At 42.2% G+C, this 24,161-nt stretch overlaps 1 protein-coding gene across 9 annotated transcripts in view; it reads left to right on the top strand.

The window, feature by feature from the left end:
* Positions 1-24,161, top strand: part of LOC137431757 (calcitonin gene-related peptide type 1 receptor) — a 358,961-nt gene that overhangs the window by 327,554 nt on the left and 7,246 nt on the right. For all 9 annotated transcript variants that reach the window (XM_078782434.1, XM_078782436.1, XM_078782442.1 and 6 more), the window contains 4 exons: positions 13,482-13,635; positions 18,631-18,691; positions 22,323-22,389; positions 22,676-22,894. In XM_078782434.1, the coding sequence (XP_078638560.1) occupies positions 13,482-13,635; positions 18,631-18,691; positions 22,323-22,389; positions 22,676-22,894 (501 nt within the window). The remainder of the gene's footprint in view (positions 1-13,481; positions 13,636-18,630; positions 18,692-22,322; positions 22,390-22,675; positions 22,895-24,161) is intronic.

The following is a 24,161-nucleotide window of genomic DNA, read 5'->3' as shown; positions in this document are numbered from 1 at the left end:
TTTTCAACATATTTCAACATGCAGCTATTTGATCTTCATTTCAACAATATTGATAGATAACGGTGATATAATATAACAAATATCATGAAACATTTACATTTTGTAGTCCATTGTATCATTTAAATGAACATAAATGCAAATTTCGCATGTGGAAAAAGTAAGTACACCCCTACATTTATCACTACTTCAAATACCTAAAATTAGAATCAGGTGCACCAGCTCAGGTGCAAATGATGAGAACATTGTGAGAGAGGATCTTGGAGGAACGTGTCTTATTTAAACCTCAGACATTTAGTTTGGTTTGCTCTTTGTTGTTGAAGTGTGCGGCGTCACCATGCCTATATCAAAAGAGCTCTCCGAGGCCTTCAGAAAGAAGGTTATAGATGCCTACGAGTCTGGGAAGGGATTTAAAAAGATCTCCAAACAATTTGAAATCAATCATTCGACTGTCCGGAAGATCATCTACAAGTGGAGAAGATTCCAAACAACTGCCAACTTGTTCAGGCCAGGCCGCCCCAGCAAGTTCAGCCCCAGAGCAGACCGCAAGATGCTGAAAGAAGTCTCGAAGAACCCCAGAATGTCATCATGGGACCAACAGGTATGTCTTGCCACTGTTGATGTCAAAGTGCACGAGTCTACCATTAGAAAGAGGCTGCACAAATTTGATCGACATGAGAGGTGTGCCAGGAGGAAACCTTTGCTGTCCAGAAAGAACATCAGGGCAAGACTCAAGTTTGCCAATGAACACCTGGGCAAAGACCAGCACTTCTGGAACAATGTGCTCTGGACAGATGAGTCAAAGGTAGAGCTATTTGGCCACAGTACCAGAAGACATGTTTGGCGAAAAGCAAAGACAGCATTTGACCACAAGAAACTGATACCAACTGTAAAGCATGGTGGTGGAAATATTATGGTTTGGGGCAGCTTTGCTGCATCAGGGCCTGGGCAGCTCACCATCATAGAATCCACTATGAATTCTTCATTGTATCAGAGGGTGCTTGAGGATAATGTGAGGCCATCTGTCGGAAAGTTGAAGCTCAACCGAAGGTGGACCTTGAAACATGACAATGACCCTAAACATAGCAGTAAATCCACCAAGGAATGGCTGAAAAGAAAGAAATGGAGGGTTCTGGAATGGCCAAGTCAAAGCCCGGATCTAAATCCCTTCGAGATGTTGTGGGGGGGATTTGAAAAGAGCTGTGCATGCAAGATACCCCTCAAACATCGCACAGCTAAAAGAATTCTGCATGGAGGAGTGGGCAAAAATTTCTCCCAGTTGATGTCAGAGACTGGTAGACAGTTATAAGAAACGCCCACTTGACGTTGTTTCTGCCAAAGGGGGCAATACCACCTATTAGAGCCAAGGGTGTACTTACTTTTTCCACATGCGAAATTTGCATTTATGTTTATTTAAATAATACAATGGACTACAAAATGTAAATGTTTCATGATATTTGTTGTATTATATCACCTTTATCTATCAATGTTGTTGAAATGAAGATCAAATAGCTGTATGTTGAAATATGTTGAAAAAGTGAAAACTTTACATGGGGTGTACTTACTTTTTCACGTGACTGTACATCTTTTGGGGGGGGGGGGGGGGGGCTTTGACAGCTCCTCTGTTTTGCTGTTTTGGGGGAGGGGTGAAAGGAAGGAGGATACATTTACCTGTGCAAAGAGTGCTTCATAACCTCAGTGTTGCTCAGATTTAAAAAAGGAAATTGTAATACCCTCTGCCACCATCACCAGGTGGCGCTACACCGTACACATTTACATCGAGAATTGCTGCCCTTCTCCCGGTCCCCCACACCTCCGAATGAGGCCGCGGCCACATAGTCTATGTTACCCCCCAGCCAAAGTTGTATTTGTATTTGTACCCCGAGTAAAGTATATAAGTGTTTATAGCTGGAGTACCCCGCATTGCTCAAGCGAAAAAGAAACATTAACATATTTGAAATGAGGGCAAATATAATGGAAAAGCCATTACATCCAAATCAGAATACATCACAAATGTCAAATCATCATTTCACCTTTTTGTTGAATATCTGCTGCTGAATGTACCGTTGATCACGTTTCTGATTTCAGTATGCTGAATTTCAGGAAGAAGAAGAAGCCTTACTGCCAACTTCATGCACTTCTGGATTTGTTTGATTTTTTGTGTTCAAATGCTTGTTTTGTATTTATTTATGTGAATGTGTACTTGTATATAATTATAACTGTCATTAATCAAAAAGGCTTAGGCACTATAGAGGCTTAGCCCCCCCCCCCCCTCCCACCCCCCCCCCCCCCCAAAACACTCCCAGGCTCTCACTGATGAACTTCTCTGAGTTTGACGAAGATCCATTTAGCCATCTCTAAGAAAAATGGCGACACACAGACACACAAACACAGACAGACAGACAGACAGACCAACGGCTCTCTTATATAGTAGATTATTATAATAGAGCAAACGTATATGGTTATGTGTGCGACCAAAACTTCTTCTTCTTCTTCAATTAAAATTATTAACACCCTCTTAATTAACCCTCTTATTACGTTTAGACGACTGAGACCCCTCACACCTTTGACGACCATTTGACGCCCAAGACCCTTAATACCACCAAGACCTCTGGAGACCCAAAATACCCTTAAAGACCCAAAAGACCCTGAAGACCCCGAAGACCCAAAACACCCTAAAGACCCAAAACACCCCGAAGACCCAAAACACCCCAAAGACCCAAAACACCCTGAAGACCCCAAACACCCTTAAAGACCCTTTACACCCAAAATACTCTGAAATACTCCAAAAATACCAAAATACCCCAAAGACTCTTAAAGACCCAGAGGAAACAAAAGACCCAAAAGCCCATGAAGACACCAAAGACCCAAAAGACCCTGAAGACACAAAACACCCCAAAAACCCAAAACTTTATTTCGGCCAATAAAGGTCTTCTTCTCAGTCTACAAGAACAGCAGGCATGCATATAAGACAGGCATGTATGATGTTGATATATGAATAAAATACATACAAAAAGAAGCCATATCGTTAACGTTCCCTCACCTTCCTCGAGTTCAACGAAAGTGAGCTTACGTTACAGTAAGCATATATCTGCCCTGAATACAGTATATGCTGTATATAGTTATATTCATGGGGAAAACTGATATAAATAAGGCCTTGTCCCATTTTTATAATTGTGGAAAGGATGTAGCAATCTTTCTCTGCATTAAAGTCAAAGTTTGGTGCGAAGTTATCCTTCGTACCAATACTGGTTGGCCAAATGTTGCCAATTTAAATGAAGGACGGTGTTTCCCATTTAGTGGTTAGACAGGACAAGGGTGTCTTGTTCTCTGTTCCCCCTCGTCTGGAAACAGTTAGTCAATATTTTGAGAAATATCATGAGTCAAGAAAGGTCAATAAGAGCTTTACTGACTGACAACCTGTATTTCACCTTTCGGCCATCTTTGATTTCCAACTTGACTGTACACTGTAATCCTGGTGTTTCACAGACAGAGCATTGCATCAAGGAATATGCCATCCTTGGGACAGATTTCACAAAGAGTAGGTGATTGTTTCAGGCATCCTGAACAAGTTCCTGCCCTGAATACTGTTGGGAAAGTAACCAAACACCCTGTGCAATCTGAGCCGAGGGACTACATTGATAGCATTGAGCCTGTCGTTGGGACAACCACCGAAGAGAGAGACAATCTTGTACTGATGTTTCCCCTCATCCTACTTTCTTTCTGTTAAGCCTTTTTCCCATTGTTATTTTGCTCCTCTGTGAGCCTCAACAACTTTACAAGAAAAATATTCCTACAAAGTGGTTGTGACAGGATCCAAGCTGAGATTCTTGCTCAGTGTGGACCAATACGAGTAGAAATCAATTATAAGTTGTTAATTAATAACCCTGCATATTTCCTTCCCTTCCTACAAACACACACACACACACACACACACACACACACACACACATATATATATATATATATATATATATATATATATATATATATATATATATATATATATATATATAGATATAGATATATATATAGATATATATATATATATATGTATATATATCCACTTGGATGACCAAAAGGGGTGCAGTAGTGACAGCGAGTGGAAGAGAAATGGAGATGGGTTGATGGTTGTTGTTTTGAGAAGTGTATGTTATGAGGCGAGTGGGGTTTTTTTTGTATATCAAGTCGTGGTTCGTGTAAGAGCTAAAACATAGAACATACAATATAGGGAGACAAGAGGGGAAGAGAGAGGGAAGTACAACAACAGTAGAGAACAGGGACATCAGGAGATCTGTGAAAGGGAGAGGGAGAGGGCTGGGGGTAGGGTACACGGTATAAACTTTCAGGAAAGGAAACGGAATTTAAAAATGGTGGATTTGGGGTGTATTAATTGGGAAAGAAAAGATCAAAGGTTTTGGATGAGGGAAGATAAGAGATGGTGGTGAACAGCTGTTTTGAAGACCTGGAAGGATGAGTGGGATTGAAGAGAGTGTGAGATTGTTCCAGAGGCGCAAAGAGAAGGAATGAAAGAGCAGAGGTGAGTAGAGAGTCTTGATTTTGGCAGTTTCACCATAAGAGGGTTCCTGGCAGATCTTGTGCATCCTGCAGGAATATTTGGGGGACAGAGCACAGACAGAGCTGGGGGAGCTAGGCTGGAGAGGAGTCGGTAGAAAACAGAAAGACCACCAACCTGCCTGCGGTGAGTGAGTGAGAGGCCCTTGGAGTTAGCTTCATCGCGGGATATTCCAATGATTCTGAATGCTTTGGTTTCAACAGCGCGAAGGCGAGCTAGGTGTGAGGCAGGAGCACCAGCCCAGAGGGGAGAGCAGTATTCCATTGAGCTGCGGATGAAAGCCTTGTATGTGGTGAGGAGCTCAGGTGTGCCAAGGAAGGACTTCGCACGACGGAGGATGCCCAGTCGGCGACTGGCTTTGGAGACCAGCTTGGAAATGTGGTTTTCCCAGGAAAGATCATGGCAGATAGTGAGACCCCAAAGCTTGAGTGACAGAACTTCTTGGAGAGGATTGTTGAGAAAGTGGATGGGAGGGTTTTCCAGACAGTCTTTTCGGAGAGACAAAGTGAGAGAATGAGATTTGTCAGGATTGAAAGACATGTTCCACTTGTTTGACCAGTTTGGGATTTTATCCAGGTCTGTGAAGGAGAGTGAAGATGCTGCTGCCTGCGGATCTGAGGGTTAGATATGGAGCAGCAGAGGGTGGGGTCATCAGCAAAGAGATAGAGAGGATTTTCCAGAGAGTCGGAGAGATCATTAATGAAGATCAGAAAGAGCACAGGGCTCAGAACACTAACTTGAGGAACGCCAACCTGGACAGGAAGTGGAGATGAGAGAATACCATTTAGAGCTCCACAAAGTATTAACTCATGGGGTGGACACTTATAATACATCCAACCAAGATAATCTAGTTTTGTATTTTTTATTAATGTTCTAAAATTTGTAGGATTTGTTTGTCAATTAAAAGTTGTGGGATGTGGTGTGTAAATAAAGGTGGGAAAAAAAATCTGCTTTAATGCATTTTAATTCCAGCCTATAAAGCAGCAAAAGGTGTAATTTTGAAAGGGGATGTAGACTTTCTCGAGCACTGTACACATACATACACACTGTATATATGTGCATACAGTGTAACGAGCGCTGTCCTGATCTCCTATGAACACAAAGTTCTTGACCAAAGCATCATCTCCGTCCCAGAGGCATCAGCCCGGCCAGCCTGTCAACAGACAGAGATTTGTTTCTTTGGTCGACATTGGTCAAACATCAAAAGTGCACAGAGGTGAAGAGGCGTGAAGCCAATGTTCTCCTGGCTCTCCTCAGCCCTGTGGAGCCAACAATGGAAACAGAGAGACGTGTTCTTCTCCCAGTGATGCTTTTCCAACTGATGCTCTGGTCACAGAAGTCAAACTTTGGCACTGCCTTTTCGGCAGGCACGTCCCACGCGTTGGCCGTCCGTTTCCGTGGCAGTGCCATTCTGGGCCGTCCAATCTCACGAGGTGGTCCCAATAAAAAAATGTCTTCGGCATTACTCTCCTTGCTCTTGTTTTTTCTACTTGGAAATGCTCTTCATCATTCTCATGTATGTACTACTTGTGAATGCTTGCAGCTGTGGAGAAATCCGTGTTGACCTTGAAACATGAAAGGGCTTACCTTGATTGCTTTATGCAGCTTTCTTTGGCTAGAATATATATATATATATATATATACAGGGTGAGTCAAAAGTAGCACCTGATTTCTGTTTATATATATATATATATATATTTCTGTCAGTTGATTGTTTGTTTGCCATTTGTATTACAGTGTACAAGAAGGTAGAAATAAATGAATTACATGTTTATCTAACCATTTATTCGGGGGAAAATTATTACAGAACTGTACCAAGCTGTTTTACTTTCAATTTTCAAAGTGCCCTCCCTCGTGATCGATGCACAATTGCAGCCGAGCAGGCACAGAGTGGCACACACGCTTGCAGAGTTCGATATCAATTTCCTGGGTGGGATTAATATCGAATTCCTGTGCCAAACGGCGTGCCGCCATCGTTGGTTGTTCATTGCATTTGTAGTAATGTTTCACCGCCGCAATGCGTTGATTCATTGAAAGGTAATTCATGGTTCAATTTGGTGCAAATTCAGTAACTTTCCAAACTCTCAGAAATAACCTGCAAAACAAAAACAAAAAGAAATAAACTAAGAAAATTATTAATCTGCAAGACAATTATTAACAGCATGACATCCCAGAAAGAATCTGACAGCCGAAAAAAACAGAAATCGGGTGCTACTTTTGACTCACCCTGTATATATTACTCCATTTCTATCTCTGAAGATAGTTTAATTCAGGATTGGCAGGATAGTCACATGGTATGTACACTGAGCTGTCTAGCTTGGGTTTAAATCTCGACCCAGTGGAAAAACTGACACCAGTTGTAAAGCAGGCAGTGCGATGCATAAATATGCATGTAATCCGTCAGAAGGATGTTAAACTGGAACACTCTTCTGCCATTACTGGTTGTTGGTGGACGATAAAGATCTCATGAGGTTTTTACCAAGGGTGTGTAAGTTATTGCCGCCTCACAAGGTGAAATTCCTAATTCCTACCACCTTCAGTCGAGCATCAGGCCAGTTCATGAAAGACTTGGGACAAAAACGTTCCATTGAAAATCCCACAAGAGGGTGGAATAATTGGAGACATTAAAGATTGACTTTTAGATTGCCTTTGCATCGAAGATTGGGATGTCCTATTGCGTGGGTTCCTGTGCTCACCTGGCTGTAGAATACTGCCTTAGGTATGTGGGAATCCTCAATTCTGAGCTCTGATGAGCATGTTTTCGACACCAGCTTGCAAGAGCCTCGGTGTTAGGAATCTTGGCCTGCCACTAGATGTTGTAAATATATCTCAAACAGTGAAGATGGAATGCATCTAGTTACCCTGCACTCGTGAAATGAAAAGCACAGTTAAGCGATTTGTTGCATGTGTAAGTGCATATACAGTCACGTGAAAACGTAAGTACACCCCATGTAAAGTTTTGACTTTTTCAACATATTTCAACATACAGCTATTTGATCTTCATTTCAACAATATTGATAGACAAAGGTGATATAATATAACAAATATCATGAAACATTTACATTTTGTAGTCCATTGTATAATTTAAATAAACATAAATGCAAATTTCGCATGTGGAAAAAGTAAGTACACCCCTACATTTATCACTACTTCAAATACCTAAAATTAGAATCAGGTGCACCAGCTCAGGTGCAAATGATTAGAACATCGTTAGAGAGGATCTTGGAGGAACCTGTCTTATTTAAACCTCAGACATTTAGTTCGGTTTGCTCTTTGTTGTTGAAGTGTGTGGCGTCACAATGCCGAGATCAAAAGAGCTCTCTGAGGCCTTCAGACAGAAGGTTATAGATGCCCACGAGTCTGGGAAGGGATTTAAAAAGATCTCCAAACAATTTGAAATCAATCATTCGACTGTCCGGAAGATCATCTACAAGTGGAGAAGATTCCAAACAACTGCCAACTTGTTCAGGCCAGGCCGCCCCAGCAAGTTCAGCCTGAGAGCAGACCGCAAGATGCTGAAAGAAGTCTCTAAGAACCCCAGAATGTCATCACGGGACCTACAGGTAGCTCTTGCCACTGTTGATGTCAAAGTGCACGAGTCCACCATTAGAAAGAGGCTGCACAAATTTGATCTACATGGGAGGTGTGCCAGGAGGAAGCCTTTGCTGTCCAGAAAGAACATCAGGGCAAGACTAAAGTTTGCCAATGAACACCTAGGCAAAGACGAGTACTTCTGGAACAATGTGCTCTGGACAGATGAGTCAAAGGTAGAGCTATTTGGCCACAGTACCAGCAGAAGACATGGTTGGTGAAAACCAAAGACAGCATTTGACCACAAGAACCTGATACCAACTGTAAAGCATGGTGGTGGAAATATTATGGTTTGGGGCAGCTTTGCTGCATCAGGGCCTGGGCAGCTCACCATCATAGAATCCACTATGAATTCTTCATTGTACCAGAGGGTGCTTGAGGATAATGTGAGGCCATCTGTTGGAAAGTTGAAGCTCAACCGAAGGTGGACCTTGCAACATGACAATGACCCGAAACATACAAGTAAATCCACCAAGGAATGGCTGAAAAGAAAGAAATGGAGGGTTCTGGAATGGCCAAGTCAAAGCCCGGATCTAAATCCCATCGAGATGTTGTGGGGGGATTTGAAACGAGCTGTGCATGCAAGAAACCCATCAAACATTGCACAGCTGAAAGAATTCTGCATGGAGTGGGCAAAAATTTCTCCCAGTCGATATCAGAGACTGGTAGACAGTTATAAGAAACGCCTACTTGAGGTTTTTTCTGCCAAAGGTGGCAATACCACCTATTAGAGCCAAGGATGTACTTACTTTTTCCACATGCGAAATTTGCATTTATGTTTATTTAAATTATACAATGGACTACAAAATGTAAATGTTTCATGGTATTTGTTATATTATATCACCTTTATCTATCAATATTGTTGAAATGAAGATCAAATAGCTGTATGTTGAAATATGTTGAAAAAGTGAAAACTTTACATGGGGTGTACTTTTCTTTTTTTTCTTCTTTTTTTTGTATACTGAATCGAGGCTCGTGAAAGAGCTAACATTTATTTCACAAACAAATCAACCAGACAAACAAAACACACAAAACACACAAAAAGAGGGAGCGGAAGACAAGATGGGGAGAGAAGGGGTAGCACACAACCACAACATTTGAGAGCAGGGAGAAGAGTGGGAGGGATAGGCCTTGGGGGCAGGAGGCGTGGGAGGGGGAGGGCGGGGGGGAGAGGTATAAAACACAAGGGGACCGAAATTAGCGGGGGTAGAAAAGATCAAGGTTTTGGATGGGGGAGGATAAGAGATGGTGGTGAACAGCTGTTTTAAAGACCTGGAGGGTGCAGTGGGATTGAAGAGAGTGAGGGAGTTTGTTCCAGAGGCGGGAGAAAAGAGGAATGAAGGAGTGAAGGTGAGCAGAAAGTCTTGATTTTGGCAGTTTAACCATAAGAGGGTTGCAGGCAGATCTTGTGCGACCTGTAGGAATATTTGGGGGACAGAGCCCAGAGAGGGCTGGGGGGGCAAGGCCAGAGAGGAGTCGGTAGAAGACGGAAAGACCACCAACCTGCCTGCGGTGAGTGAGTGAAAGGCCCTTGGAGTTAGCTTCATCGCGGGAGATTCCAATGATTCTGAACGCTTTGGTTTCAACAGCGTGAAGACGGGCTAGGTGTGAGGCAGGAGCACCAGTCCAGAGGGGAGAGCAGTATTCCATAGAGCTGCGGATGAAAGCCTTGTATGTGGTGAGGAGCTCAGGTGTGCCAAGGAAGGACTTCGCACGACGGAGGATGCCCAGTCGGCGACTGGCTTTGAAGGCCAGATTTGAAATGTGGTTTTCCCAGGAAAGATCATGGCAAATAGTGAGACCCAAAAGCTTGAGTGACAGAACTTCTTGGAGAGGATTATTCAGAAAGTGGATGGGAGGGTTTTCCAGTCGGTCTTTTCGGAGAGACATCGTAAGAGTGTGAGATTTATCAGCATTGAAAGACATGTTCCATTTGTTTGCCCAGTCAGTGATTTTGTCCAGGTCTGCAGAGAGTGAGGAGGCTGCAGACTGCCGATCTGAGGGATGAGGAATGGAGCGACAGAGAGTAGAGTCGTCAGCAAAGAGATAGAGAGGATTTTCAAGAGAGTCAGAGAGATCATTGATGAAGACCAGAAAAAGCACAGGGCCCAGAACACTACCTTGGGGAACTCCAGCCTGAACAGGAAGAGGAGATGAGAGAAACCCATTCAGGGCCACACGTTGACTACGACCAGAGAGGAAGTCTGCCAGCCATGCGTGGAGATTTCCATGGATACCAAAGGAGGAGAGTTTGGTGAGCAGAGCAGGGTGCCATACCGTATCGAAGGCATGTGAAATGTCAAGGGAGACAGCTCTAATTTCCTGTTTGGCATTGAGGACCTCCATCCATTGTTGAGAAAGCAGAAGCAGCATGTCCAGAGTAGAGTGACCAGGTCTGAAACCAAATTGATGATCAGAGATCAAGCCATTGGAGAAGAGGAAAGATTTCATATCTGAAGCAATGATGGATTCCATGACTTTGCTGATAATTGGGAGAAGGCTGATTGGTCTGTAGTTGCTGGGATCTGTTTTTGCACCTTTTTTGTGCAAAGCGGTGATGTTGGCTGATTTCCAAGCAGATGGCAGATGACCTTGAGCAAAAGAGAGGGTGAAGAGAACAGAAAGAGGGAGTGAAAGAGCAGAAGAACATGATTTTAGGACCCGTGGGCTGATGCCGTCAGGACCAGTTGCAGAATCAGAGTCGAGGGTTGACAGAAACTTTTCCACCTTGTCAGGAGGAAAGGACACAGAGTCCAGGAGCAGCTGGGTATGACTGGGTACGGTGGGTACAGAGAGGGATGGGTTTGGGACACAAGATTTAGAGGCAAACACAGAGTTGAGGCATTCAGCTTTTTCACGTGCGGAGTCAGCCGTTAAGCCGTTTGAGGTGAGGGAGGGGATGGAGAGGGAACAAACACCAGAAACAGATTTGACCAGACGCCACCAGGATTTGGAAGAGGGAGACAGATAAGAGAGTTCGGTCTTGAGAACGGTGAGATATTGTTTCCTGGCTCTCCTGAGGGTGGACGCACACTTGTTTCGGGCTTTGTGAAAGGAAATGAGATTTCCTTCCGTTGGATTTGCTTTCCAGGAGACGAAAGCAAGTTGTTTCAGGGCAACAGCCTCACCACAAGATTCCGTGTACCATGGACAGGAGGAAGGGTATGACAACTGAAGACGAGATGGGATAAATCTGTGCATGAGAGAGAGCAATTTACTTTGAAAGAATTCCCAGGATGAGTTGATGTCAGAGGCGGTAGAGATGGGAGACCAGTCCAGATGATTGATGGCTGCTTGAAGACCGTGCCAGTTGGCCTGAGTGAAATGCCAGACTCGTCGACGCTGAGGAGGCTCTCTGAGAATGGTCAGAGAGATGTCCACTTTGACAAGCACATGATCAGATGAGCCGATTGGAGCAGAAGAAGAGCAGCAGACATTTTCAGGGAAGTTTGTCATAACCAAATCCAGAAGAGAAGATGCTCCGTTGACTGAGATCCGGGTCGGGAAATTGACAGATTGTGTCAGTCCCAGTGAGTCGCAGAAGTCCTTTGCTGAAGAGCCATGGCTGGTGAGAGAGGTACCCACACCCAGCCAACTGGCATGGTGACAATTGAAATCACCACATATGAGGAAGAGAGAGTTGGGATGGGTAGATAGAAGTTGGTCCATATTATCAGACAGTGAGATGTAGATGGAGTCATCGCTGTTTGGTGGACGGTACAACACACATATGAACAAAAGGTGGGAGCGAAGGGGAAGCCGTAGCCAAAGGTATTCCTGGGTGTGAGGTGGAGAGAGGGCAGTGGAGGGCGAGTGAGGAAGAGTTTTTTATAAAGATAGCAACCCCACCTCCAGGACGAGGCTCAGGTCTATCATACCGGAGGAGGGAGTAACCTGGGAGAGATACCAAGGCATCAGAGACATCATGAAGGAGGAAAGTTTCTGTTAAGCAGATCACATCTGGTTTGTCAGAAGCAAAATATCTATCTATAAAGCAAAATATCTATCAAAATATCAAATATATCTACTTACTTTTTCACGTGACTGTATGTATGTCATACATGTCTGAATTTAAAAAAATCATTTTCTCGGCAAGCGTTAGTCCAATTGACACGAAATTTTGCTCCATTGGAGCGCCCCTCCTGTATAATTTTTTTCAGTGATAACTATGACGTCATTGGTCATGTGGTACAGACGCAATCTTGGAAAAATGTTGCACCTCTATATCTCCGAAACCACTTAATAAAAAAAATCGAAACATGGCTCATTGTCAAGTACTCCCCAAGGAGAATAAAATATATTAATGATGATGACATTGGTGCCTTCATTATGACATCATAAATCGACAAGTACAATGCATGATCTGATCAGTATGAATTTCTTTTCTTTTCAACTGTTAGTCCGATGGACATGAAATTTTTCACCTTTGGAGCGCCTCTTACTGTTGATTTTTTTCAGTGATAACTATGACGTCATAGGTCACGTGTTACATGTGTCATATAGGAAAAACGTTGCACCTCTATCTCTGAAACTGCTCCATGGATAAAATTGAAACATGGTGCATTGTCAAGTACTCCCCATAGGGAGTAACACATGTTAATGATGACGTCATCGGTGCCTTGATTATGATGTCATAATTCGACAAGTACAATGCTTAGTCCGATCAGTTTGAAATTTATTGAGCATGATCTTTGCAACAATTATATTAGATAATGTAAATGTATGATGTCATCGGTCACGTGTTCTGGCAGTCAAATTTGAGCAAAGAAAAAACCCTTTAAAAAACAGAAGAGTTTGTTTGCACCAAGTTGACTGTCCATGGTAAGTATTCTCTGAATACCATCTAGTTGCTTATGTGATGCTGGTAGGTTGGCCAAGCCTCACAGCCATAGAGAAGTGATGTGAGAATCGCTGTCTGCGAAACCTTGATCTTTGTTTTGAGGGAAACTCCATGCTCTCCATGCTCTCTATGCTCTCTCTCTCGCTCTCTCTCGCCCTCTATCTCGCTCTCTCGCTATCTCGCTCTCTCGCTCTCTCACGCTCTTTCTGAGCTCGCTTTTGCCAGGCAATGCGTGATTTCATCATCAAACGTGGTGTTGTTTTCGAGAATAATCCCAAGATAGCTGAATTTCTGAACTGAGCTGAGGGATGTATTGCTGATTGCTATTCTAAATGTAATGATAATATAAATACTGTAATAGTCATCCAATTTTAGCTGAGATAAACTCTACTCTTAAAAACATCCCAGCTTTGTTCTTGTTGAGCCAGCACGTGTTTCATCATTAGAAGTCATTTTTCCTTCTTTCTGTTTTTTCAGGTGAGCTGCAAAGTATTGCAGTTTTTCCACCAATACATGATGGGTTGCAACTACTTCTGGATGCTGTGTGAAGGCATTTACTTGCACACACTCATCGTCATTGCTGTATTTGCAGAAAAGCAGCATCTGCTTTGGTACTATCTACTTGGCTGGGGTAGGCCAGAAGCATATTTCTTTCTTGGTTTCAATCATCCTTCCCTTGGAAAACTGAAATAGTTTTTGTAATAATTTTTAAAAAAGAAGTTTTATTTGTAAATTTTTTAGGTTTTTTTTTTAATATAGTTTTTTATATAGTATTAAAATTGTTTTTGGAAAACTCAAAACCTTGGAAAACTCAACACTGTTGGAAAACTCAAATTTACAAACATTTTATAATGACCAATGAATTGGTCAGTCCTGACTCATTTCACAGTAATGCTCCAATCTGCACATGTTATGGTATTGGAGTGTGGCCTGTTTAGTCATGAACTTCCATTCTGCGATTGAAAACCCAAGTTTTTATCTCATAGAACTTGTTCATTTGTCGATCTTTTTTTGTCCTTGGTGTCATTGTGAACATCAATTTTGAGCTCGTGATATATTTACACTTCAGGGCTGACACATTAGTTGATGGACATTAAAGATCCCATGGTGTCCTTCGCAATGAGTTGGCGAGCTATCACCGGCACCACGGGCAAATTCCAAATTCCTGCCCTAACTAGTCGAACGTCAGGCCTGGTAAGCCGGTTCGTAAAGACTCGGTCCAAGCTTCCACCAGCCGACCCCACAAGAAATGTCGGATAGTGGTGGCCGTTAAAGGAGAAGATATATTTATACCTCTTATTACCCTGCACTCGCGAAGTGAAAAGCGCGGTTAAGCGATTGGGCGCATACATGTCTACATTGTTAAAATTCATTTTCTCGGCATCCATTGGTCCAATTGACACAAAATGTTCACCATAGTATGTGTCTACTCATGTACAATTTTTAGTGATAATTATGAAGACATATGCCATGCGGTACGAGCGCCATCTTGGAAAATTGAAAACCTTGAACCTCTATATCTCCAAAACTGCTCCATGGGAAAATTTTTAAACGTGGCTCATTGTAAAGAACTCCGCATGGGAAATAACTTTTGTTAATTATGACGTCATAATTCGACAAGCACAACACTTAGGTCTTAGTCCAATCAGTTTGAAATTTCTTGAGCGTGATCTACGGAACAATTATATTGGAGAATGTAAATTCATGGCGTCATCGGTCACGTGGTCTGGCAGCCATATTGGATCAAAGGAAAAACCTTAAAAAGCAGAAGAGTTGGCTCGCACCAGGTTGACTGCACAGAGTAAGTATTCTATGAATACCATCAAATTTAATGAAAGAGTTTGTTGGTATTGTGTAACATCTCCAAGTTACTGCAAAAGCTTCATACACTGCAGAAAAAATTGTCAAATTACATTTTTTGGGATATCGTGAAACTTGTATACATTTTAAGCATTTTGCAGTCAATTTGAACTTTTAATAAGAAGATTTTAGCAAAACTATTTGCTGTAAAAGTTTGAAAGAAGATATTAGCATAGATTTTCCATGAAAAATTAATGTTGCAGATCACTCTTTAAATTCACAAATTCCATTTCTGTTCAATATACAGGGTGTCCATAGAGAGATTAAGCAACTTTTAACGTTTATAACTTTTGATGTGCACATGATAGAAACAAACTGTAAATAGCATATTGAAAGCAAAATTTATGCAGTTTTGTTTCTGTTGTTATTAATGTTGTTGTTATTGCTGTTGTTAAAGCCACAATTCCCCTGGGTTATTCCCTTATTCCCCTAATCACAATTTTGGTTAAATCCACAATATACCCACAATTAAAGCCACAATATTAATGTTGTTAAAATCCACAAATCCACAATTACATCTCCAATCCACAATTTTGACTCACCAAAAATCAATGTCTGGTGTTGTTCTCTCAGAGTGTCGCACAGCATTTGTTCTTTCTGTCATTTTTAGAAGAGGCGACAATTAATAATGGTGAACGTTATTTTGCAGTATTGTAGAATTTCAGCGTTCCTGAACTATGACGATTACATCTTTCACTTACTACTTTGCACCAGCAATACAAGGCTCCTTGTGACTATGCTTCAAATGTGCGACGGTTCTTGATTCATGTCTTCCCAGGCAAGTGGATCGATAAACATGGACCAATCTCTTGGTAGACGTGGACTTGGGAGTCAACACGGGGCCATACAAGTTGACAACCTCGTTCGCCTGATCGGTCCTTATTGGACGACATTTCATGGGGCTCTGTAAACTGTTCTTTACTCATCAAAACCACATTCTTTGGATGAACTTATGGATACAATCACAAATATAAATCATGAAATTACTCGGCGGCAACTGAAGAATGTTTTCAACAAGTTGGAAAATCGGATTGAACAATCTGTTACGAAGGTTGATGGTTATTTTCAAGCCGAAAAAAAAAATGAACTGTTTTGAGTAAAAAGTTGATGAACTAGAATGGCACTCAGAGTGCAGTCTCATCCTCTGTGCTCATTCTGAACAAACATAACGTCATTAACTGAAGATGTTACTATTATAGCCCACTGCTATTATTGCACACATACCCATATTACCCATGTACCCTATTATGTCACTTAAACTGCCATTATCCAAAGCTTCATTGAATAATTATTAGTTAATAATTAGGACATTTAACAAACACGTTTGTGCATATTAAGACTAAATTGCGTCAATGAAGATGTAGGTATAAGAAAAAAAGTTCAAACTATATTCCCTATGGCTAGTCAAACATATGCATGAAGTTTCGGATCGCTCTGTTAAGTGGTTTTGGAGAAGGTTTTTTTTCACTTTTATTTTCAATCCAATACGGCCACCAGAAAACATGACTGATGACATCATAAATTTAATTCTCTCTCACATCGGCTCAAAGATCAGATATATGAATTTTCACATTTTTCAGATAAGGATATCGATTCAACCAATTATGGCTGGAATACCACTTCCCTGATGATGTCATCATTATCACACCATATACTTCATGGAGAGTTGATGACATATGCCAAGTTTTTAAAAATTTCGCGAAATGGTTTCAGAGAAAAGATGTCCAATTTTTTTCTTTTAATCCATCCAAAGTCATCTACCATCTGCTTGTAAATCTGCCAACATTACCGCTTTACACAAGAAAGGTGCAAAAACAGATCCTTGCAACTACAGACCAATCAGCCTGCTCGCAATCATCAGCAGTCATGAAATCCATCATTGCTTCGGATATCAAATTCTTCCTCTTCTCCAATGGCTTGATCTCTGATCATCAATTTGGATTCAGACCAGGCCATTGTACTCTGGACATGCTGCTTCTGCTGTCTCAACAATGGATGGAGGTCCTCAATGCCCAACAGGAAATCAGAGCTGTCTCCCTTGATATATCACGTGCCTTCGATACGGTCTCGCACACCACCCTGCTCACCAAACTCTCCTCTTATGGTATCAATGGAAACCTCCACGCATGGCTTGCGGATTCCTCACCGGTCGCAGTCAACATGTGGCCTGGAATGGATTTCTCTCATCTCCCCTTCCTGTTCAGGATGGAGTTCCCCAAGGTAGTGTTCTGGGCCCTGTGCTTTTTCTGGTCTTCATCAATGATCTCTCTGACTCTCTGGAAAATCCTCTCGATCTCTTTTTCTGATGACTCCACTCTCTGCCACTCCATACCTCATCCCTCAATTCAGAAGGCAGCAGCCTCCTTACTCCCTGCAGACCTGGACAAAATCACAGACTGGTCAAACAAGTGGAGCATGTCTTTCAATCCTGACAAATCTCACACTCTTACTATGTCTCTCCGAAAAGACCATCTGGAAAACCCTCCCATCTACTTTCTCAACAATCCTCTCCAAGAAGTTCTGTCATTCAAGCTTTTTGGTCTCACTATCTGCCATGATCTTTCCTGTGAAAACCACATTTCCAAGCTGGCCTCAAAAGCCAGTCGCCGACTGGGCATCCTCTGTCGTGCAAAGTCCTTACTTGGCACACCTGAGCTCCTCACCACATACAAGGCTTTCATCCGCAGCTTGATGGAGTTCTGCTCTCCCCTATGGGCTGGTGCTCCTGCCTCACACCTAGCTCGGCTTCACGCTGTTGAAACCAAACCTTTCAGAATTATTGCAATCTCCCGCAATGAAGCTGATTCTGAGGGCCTTTCACTCACTCTCTGCAGGGAGGTGGGTGGTCTTTCTGTCTTCTACCGACTCCTCTCCGGCCTATCTCCCCCAGCTCTGTCTGTGCTCTGTCCCCCAAATATTCCTTCAGGTCACACAAGATCTGCCAGCAACCCTCTTCTGGTGAAACTGCCAAAATCAAGACTCTATGCTCACCTTCACTCTTTCATTCCTCTTTTCTCCTGCCTCTGGAACAAACTCCCACACTCTCTTCAGTCCCATTCCTCCCTTCAGGTCTTTAAAACAGCTGTTCACCACCATCTCTTATCTTCCCCCATCCAAAACCTTGATCTTTTCTACCTCCGTTAATTCACCCCAGATCCACCTTGTTTGAAATACCGACTTCTTTCCTGGAAGTCCTAGCAGTGTTCATATATTTTATACCTCTCCAACCCACCTCCCCCCCCCCCCCCCCTTCCCATGCGTTCTCACCCCAAGCCCTCTTCCTCCCACAGATCTCACGATGTCCTTGTCCTTTACTGTTGTGTTTGTGTTCTTCCCCTTCTCTCCACATCTTGTCTCCCGCTCCCTTTATTATATGTTTTACATGTCCGTTTATGTTTTTTTGTCATTAATGTTATCTCTTACACGAGACTCGATATTGTATACAAAAAAATAAAAAATAAAAATATAAAATCCAATATGACTACTATGTCACATACCATGTGACCTACGTCATCAGAGTTATCAATAACATATTCCCCATTGGGAGCCCTCCTATAGGTTCAATGTGTAAGCATACTTCTTTCTGTTCCACACATGATTTTGAAGCTCCTCCCTAAATGGGGAAAGCCCCTTCCTGAACAGACAGACATCAGGACAGACAGACAAACTGGTTGAGAATACATAAGTAGATTATTATTATGATTATTCTTAATTGTTCTGAAATATTTTCCACAAATCACAATGTTGTCAACTTCTTTTATTTCAGTATTTCCAATAATCCCTGCTCTTATTCACGCCGCTGCAAGGTCTGTCTACTACAATGACAAGTAAGTGAAACATTGGCGAAAGAAAATATTGTGAAAATGGTTCGAAACTACATTCCTTTTTTTGACAAATAGAATTCTCCAATATTTGAAGCAAAGCAAATAATTATGTAATATAACTTAGGTTTGAAGATAAGTTCATGGATATCGTATTAGAACCAGCAACATTTAATTGAACACTATTTTTAATACTGGGAGAGCAATTTCATAAGATAGTCCATGCAGAGTGACATCATCACTAATCCCAGGAAACAGCATGGAAATGTTTATTCACCAGCATTTTCAATATTGGAAACATACACTTTATATTCACCAATATCTTGAAACCTGGATTGGTGTGTGTGTGTGTGTGTGTGTGTGTGTGTGTGTGTGTGTGTGTGTGTGTGTGTGTGTGTGTGTGTGACTGTGTGTGTGTGTGTGTGTGTGTGTGTGTGTGTGTGTGTGTGTGTGTGTGTGTGTGTGTGTGTGTGTGTGTGTGTGCACTCAGTGTACAACACATTAGGAACATCTGCTCTTTCAATGAAATAGACTGATCAGGTGAATCTAGGTGAAAGCGATGATCCCTTATTGATTGTACCTGTTAAATCAACTTCAATCAGTGTAGACTATAGATGAAGGGGAGGAGACAGGTTAATGAAGGATTTTTAAGCCTTGAAACGATTGAGACATGGATTGTGTATGTGTGCCATTCAGAGGGTGATGGGAAAGATAAAAGTTCCTTTGAACGGCTGATGGTAGTAGGTGACAGGCACATCGGTTTGAGTGTGTCAAGAACTGCAATGCTGCTGGGTTTTTCACGCTCCAGTTTCCTGTGTGTATCAAGAATGGTCCACCAGCCAACAACAGGCCAGTGGACGAAAACGGTTCATTGATGAAAGAGGCCAAAGGAGGCCGACACGATATTGTGCAGAGCAACAGGCGTGCTACAGTTAGTCAACTGACAGTCCAGCACAACAATGGTCCCTAAAGACCCATAAAAGAATGCACAACTCGTCGCACTTTGACACAAATGGGGTATTGCAGCTGACGGCCTACAGAGTTCCACTTCTTTCAGCAAAAAAAGAAGAACCTGTGGTTGAAGTGGGCTAAGGAAAGAAAACACTGGACACTGGAGGATTGGAAACCATTGCCTGGTCTGATGAATCCCGGTTCCTGCTGTTTCACGCTGATGGGAGGACGAGGGTATGGAGAAAACCACATGAGTACATGCATCCATCATGCCATGTGTCAACATTGCAGGCTGGTGGTGGTGGTGTGATGGTGTGTTTTCATGACACACATTGGCAATGATGTCCAGATATCCTGTGGCATTCAAACGTTGCTCCACTTTTATCAAGGGGCCCAATCAGGTGCATCCCTTCATGGTAGCAGTGTATCTATCTGCGAATGGATTTCTTCAGCAGGATAATGCCCCATCCCACAAGGCTCGGATTTTCCAGGAATAGTTCCATGAACATGGCAGTGAATTCAGCTTACTGCAGTGGTCTGACCAGTCACCAGATCTCAATCCAATTGAGCATCTGTGGGATGAGATATAACGCACTATTCAGAGTAGAGATCAACTACCAGCCAACTAAGGGCCAACATCCTTGTGGAACGCTTTTGACACCTTATAGGGTCCATGCCCCCCAACGAATTGAGGCTGTTCTGAGGGCAAAAGGGGGTGCCATTCAATATTAGGAAGGTGCTCCTAATGTCTTCAACACTTCGTGTGTGTGAACATCACGGGCGGCAGATAGCCGAACAGTTTTAACTCTGAAGCGGACAAGCCAGAGATTGGCGGTACCTTTTTGGCACACGTGGGATGGAACCAAAGTGTTTACCTTTGATGGCCGCCACACGGGTTATCATTGGACCCACGAACAGAGAAACACAACACACAATTGAAAATGCAACACAATGAATTTAATGAAAATAAATCAAAGACTAAATAAAGGTTGGAGTAAAATTTAGAAATTCCTACTTCAGTGACCCTCCACACACAAGAACAGACAAGGGGAAAGATAAAGAAAATAAAATAAATTGTCTTATTGGTAGGCCAGTACTCAGCTCTGCTCTACGAGGCTTTTGAATGAAGTCGGCAGTGCCAGGTGGCCCGACGCTGCTCACGCAGGAAGCGCACCAACAATGGCGCCGAGTCTCTCTCCACTGCGCCATGAACGTGAGGCAATTTGTGCGGCCGGTCCTGCTTCGCTCTCCATTTCCTCTGACACACACAACGTGGCTCCAGCTCCCCCGAGAGCACCACAGTTCAACAACATTCCTTCCTCCAACGTTGCAAAAGTTCCCAAAGCTCCGCAAAGTTCTGCAAAGTTCTCTTCACGAGCCACCCGAGACAAAAGCAACCGCCCACGACCAAAAACCAGAATGAGAGCGAGAGGGACATAGAGACGCCTTCCTCCTCTTCACTCCTCCTCAAACATTTGCTCTCTGGCATCATACGACCAATCGCAAAAGTTTGGGGCACGGCCTTTTTCCCTACTAGGTCCTGTAGGCGGCGCTTAGTTGTTACGATCTTTCGGAGGCGGGGTTTATTTGCCGATCGTAAATGTTTGGATCCTGTCGGCAGTGGTGGGGCGGGGTTTAGCCCGATCGGGAATGTTCGGCACTGTCTGCGGTAGTGGTTGTTGGTTAATGTACGGTGGTGATTAAATGGACGTTTTGTATGGCCGGCCTTGGAAATGTAAAAATATAGGGAAAAACCACATACTGGGAGAACTACCCTTATACCCTACCTAATTAGCATGTCTTTCCCCCCCCCCCCCCCCCTCCCCCCATGTGAAGAACACATAAACAACCTTAAGCTCACAGTTTTTCTACTTACATACATCGAGATGGGATCCCTACTGGCACGCGGTCCATACTAATTTATACAATACTATCTCCACTATGGTATGTCATCACCTACCCCCACAAATGTAACAATATATATATGCGCACACACCCATACATACACATATACATATATTATTAGTATATATCGAGCCGATGGTCATCTCCTGAGATTGTAGTTCAGACCTCTAATGATTTGGAGAACCACCCCTTCATGGATATCGTATTCCACCCCTCCCTGATCCGAAATTTAAAAATCTAAGACTGAGTGAAACTGTGGACCATTGAATATAACGGCTCTATCAGGTTTCAGAGCAATCAGTTGATATACCTATTCGACGTATCATATGTATTTTAAGTGCTTAATTCAAATTCTTAGCCATTTTGCCATATTGTCCATCTTCCATATATTACCTATTATTCTTATTGTTTTGATGATTTTATGTTTATACATTATGTTTTGAACTTACAGTGTCACCAAAGAGGAATTTCTGGGACAACAATGATTATTATTGTTATTATTATTATTATTATTATTATTAACAATTGGTTATTCCCTCCATTCAAATGTGAGAGAGTGAGTGGGTATTTGTTCTTTCATACATACTGTATTGTGTGTATATATATATATGTATATATACATATATATATATATATATATATCGTCTTTATTTGCTACTCTGTGTTAACCTTTGAAATCATGACAACAGTAAGATAGGATTAAGAGAAATGCAGCTGTTACTGGTGAAATATGAACTTTATTACACATCCATCAACTTCTTGTTCATATTTTATCTCCTAGATGCTGGATCAGTTCAGAAACCAACCTGCTTTACATCATTCACGGTCCAATTGTCCTTGCTCTCGTTGTAAGTCACAGAAATGAAGTGCCTCGCATTTTGTCTTCCAGGATTTCTCATGGAATCTGAGGATATTGTGATAAAACTCCATCAAACATGATGAGATCTCATAAGAAGTTTCACTCATCTCATCCATAAGAAATTGTATCAGGAGTATTCATGCAACAAGATACATTTCATGATGATGTTTCTCAAAGCACTAACATCCGATTCCCAATTGTGATGGGTTTGCAAGCACTCATCATAAATGATTCTCCATAACTTTCTGCCACCACTTCCCTGTCTTTGCCACCAGGTAAATCTATTTTTTTTGCTAAATATCGTACGTGTGTTGGTGACTAAGTTGAAGGATACTCACCATGCCGAGTCCCACATGTACATGAAAGCGGTTCGTGCGACACTCATTCTCGTGCCTCTGCTGGGCATTCAATTCGTGCTGGTACCCTGGACACCTGAAAACCCCACAGCTGCCAAAGTCTATGAATACATAATGCACATCCTCATGAACTACCAGGTGAAATAACAAAAAGCTCTGCCTTGCATAATTTGCCCTCATACGTATACGTACGTATTTATAACGTGAACTTTGGCTTAATTGTCTATGCAGAATGCAGAATTGAGAACAAGTGAATTCAGTTCTACTTTTGCCTTTCATAATGTCTGCATAGGCTAGACATGCTCTATTTATGTACTGCCTGATTTTAAGGATTGCATCTGAAGAGGTGCAAAAGGAGCATTGGAGTTTGAGCATTTTGGATCAGGAATGACAAAGAAACTGTGCACAGGAATAGGCCATTTAGGCAATATTTCTGTGCCGCTTCCATTTTGCAAATATCAATTTGCTTAACTTCTTCATTTTTTAACTTACAACCTCCACAGCACAATTTAAGTCATTCGCTACCCAAATGTACATAATCTCATGGGCTACCTATTTGTCATGTTTCTGTGAAACAATCCCTAAAGCGTAATTTCAAATTAAAATTCTCAAAGATGTTTCACAATGCATCCATTGGAGTTGGAAAAGCCCGTTTTATGTCCTCTCAAGATAGATACGCCATGCAACAATAATGCTGACAATGTATCGTACATTTTTTTTAGCCGCGTCGCAGACGCTGCTCATAGAGTGCACTATGCTGTTGTTGTTGTTACCACCTCTTCTTCTTCTTCTTCTTCTTGTTGTTCTTGCAGAGAAGACAAAACCTCAAAGCTCCACCCATTCTGGGAACCATAGCTCCACCCATTCTGGGAGGGCCTTCATATAAACAAATATCCACCATTTTATTAACTCGCATAGCTTTGAGGCCTGTTTTGTAGGCCCGTGGTGTCTTCCTCTCACACAGTTTTCTTTCAAATCAAATTCGATATATCATTTCATTTTTCACAGTCGCCAACATAGTTTTAGACTCGGTTGAAAAAAAACAGGAAGAAAATCCGATGAAAGTTGCCCTTTATAGAACGAAATGAATTCTCAAAGGCCTGTAACTTCAAGTCCATTGACATATATTTTTTTTAAATCGCGGCATGCTCGGTCATACACCGCCCGAAATAAGAGACGGGAAAATGCCGAGATATATATATTTTGTTTAAATCGTGGCATGCTCAGTCATACACCGAAGGAGCATAGCCCCGAAGAGCATACCGAGGAGCATAGCCCCGAAATAACAGACGGGAAAATGCCGAGATATATTAAAAATTCGTCCATTTGATGACAATCGTCACGATGAAATATTTAATTTATACATCGTCACAATAATGTGGAGAGAGGAGCATAGCTTCGTTCA

The sequence above is a fragment of the Myxine glutinosa genome, chromosome 7 (assembly GCF_964187855.1).
Source record: "Myxine glutinosa chromosome 7, kmMyxGlut1.1, whole genome shotgun sequence".
Lineage (NCBI taxonomy): Eukaryota > Metazoa > Chordata > Myxini > Myxiniformes > Myxinidae > Myxine > Myxine glutinosa.
Note: the sequence above shows the minus strand (reverse complement) of the source record. Positions and strands in the feature narration are given on the sequence as shown.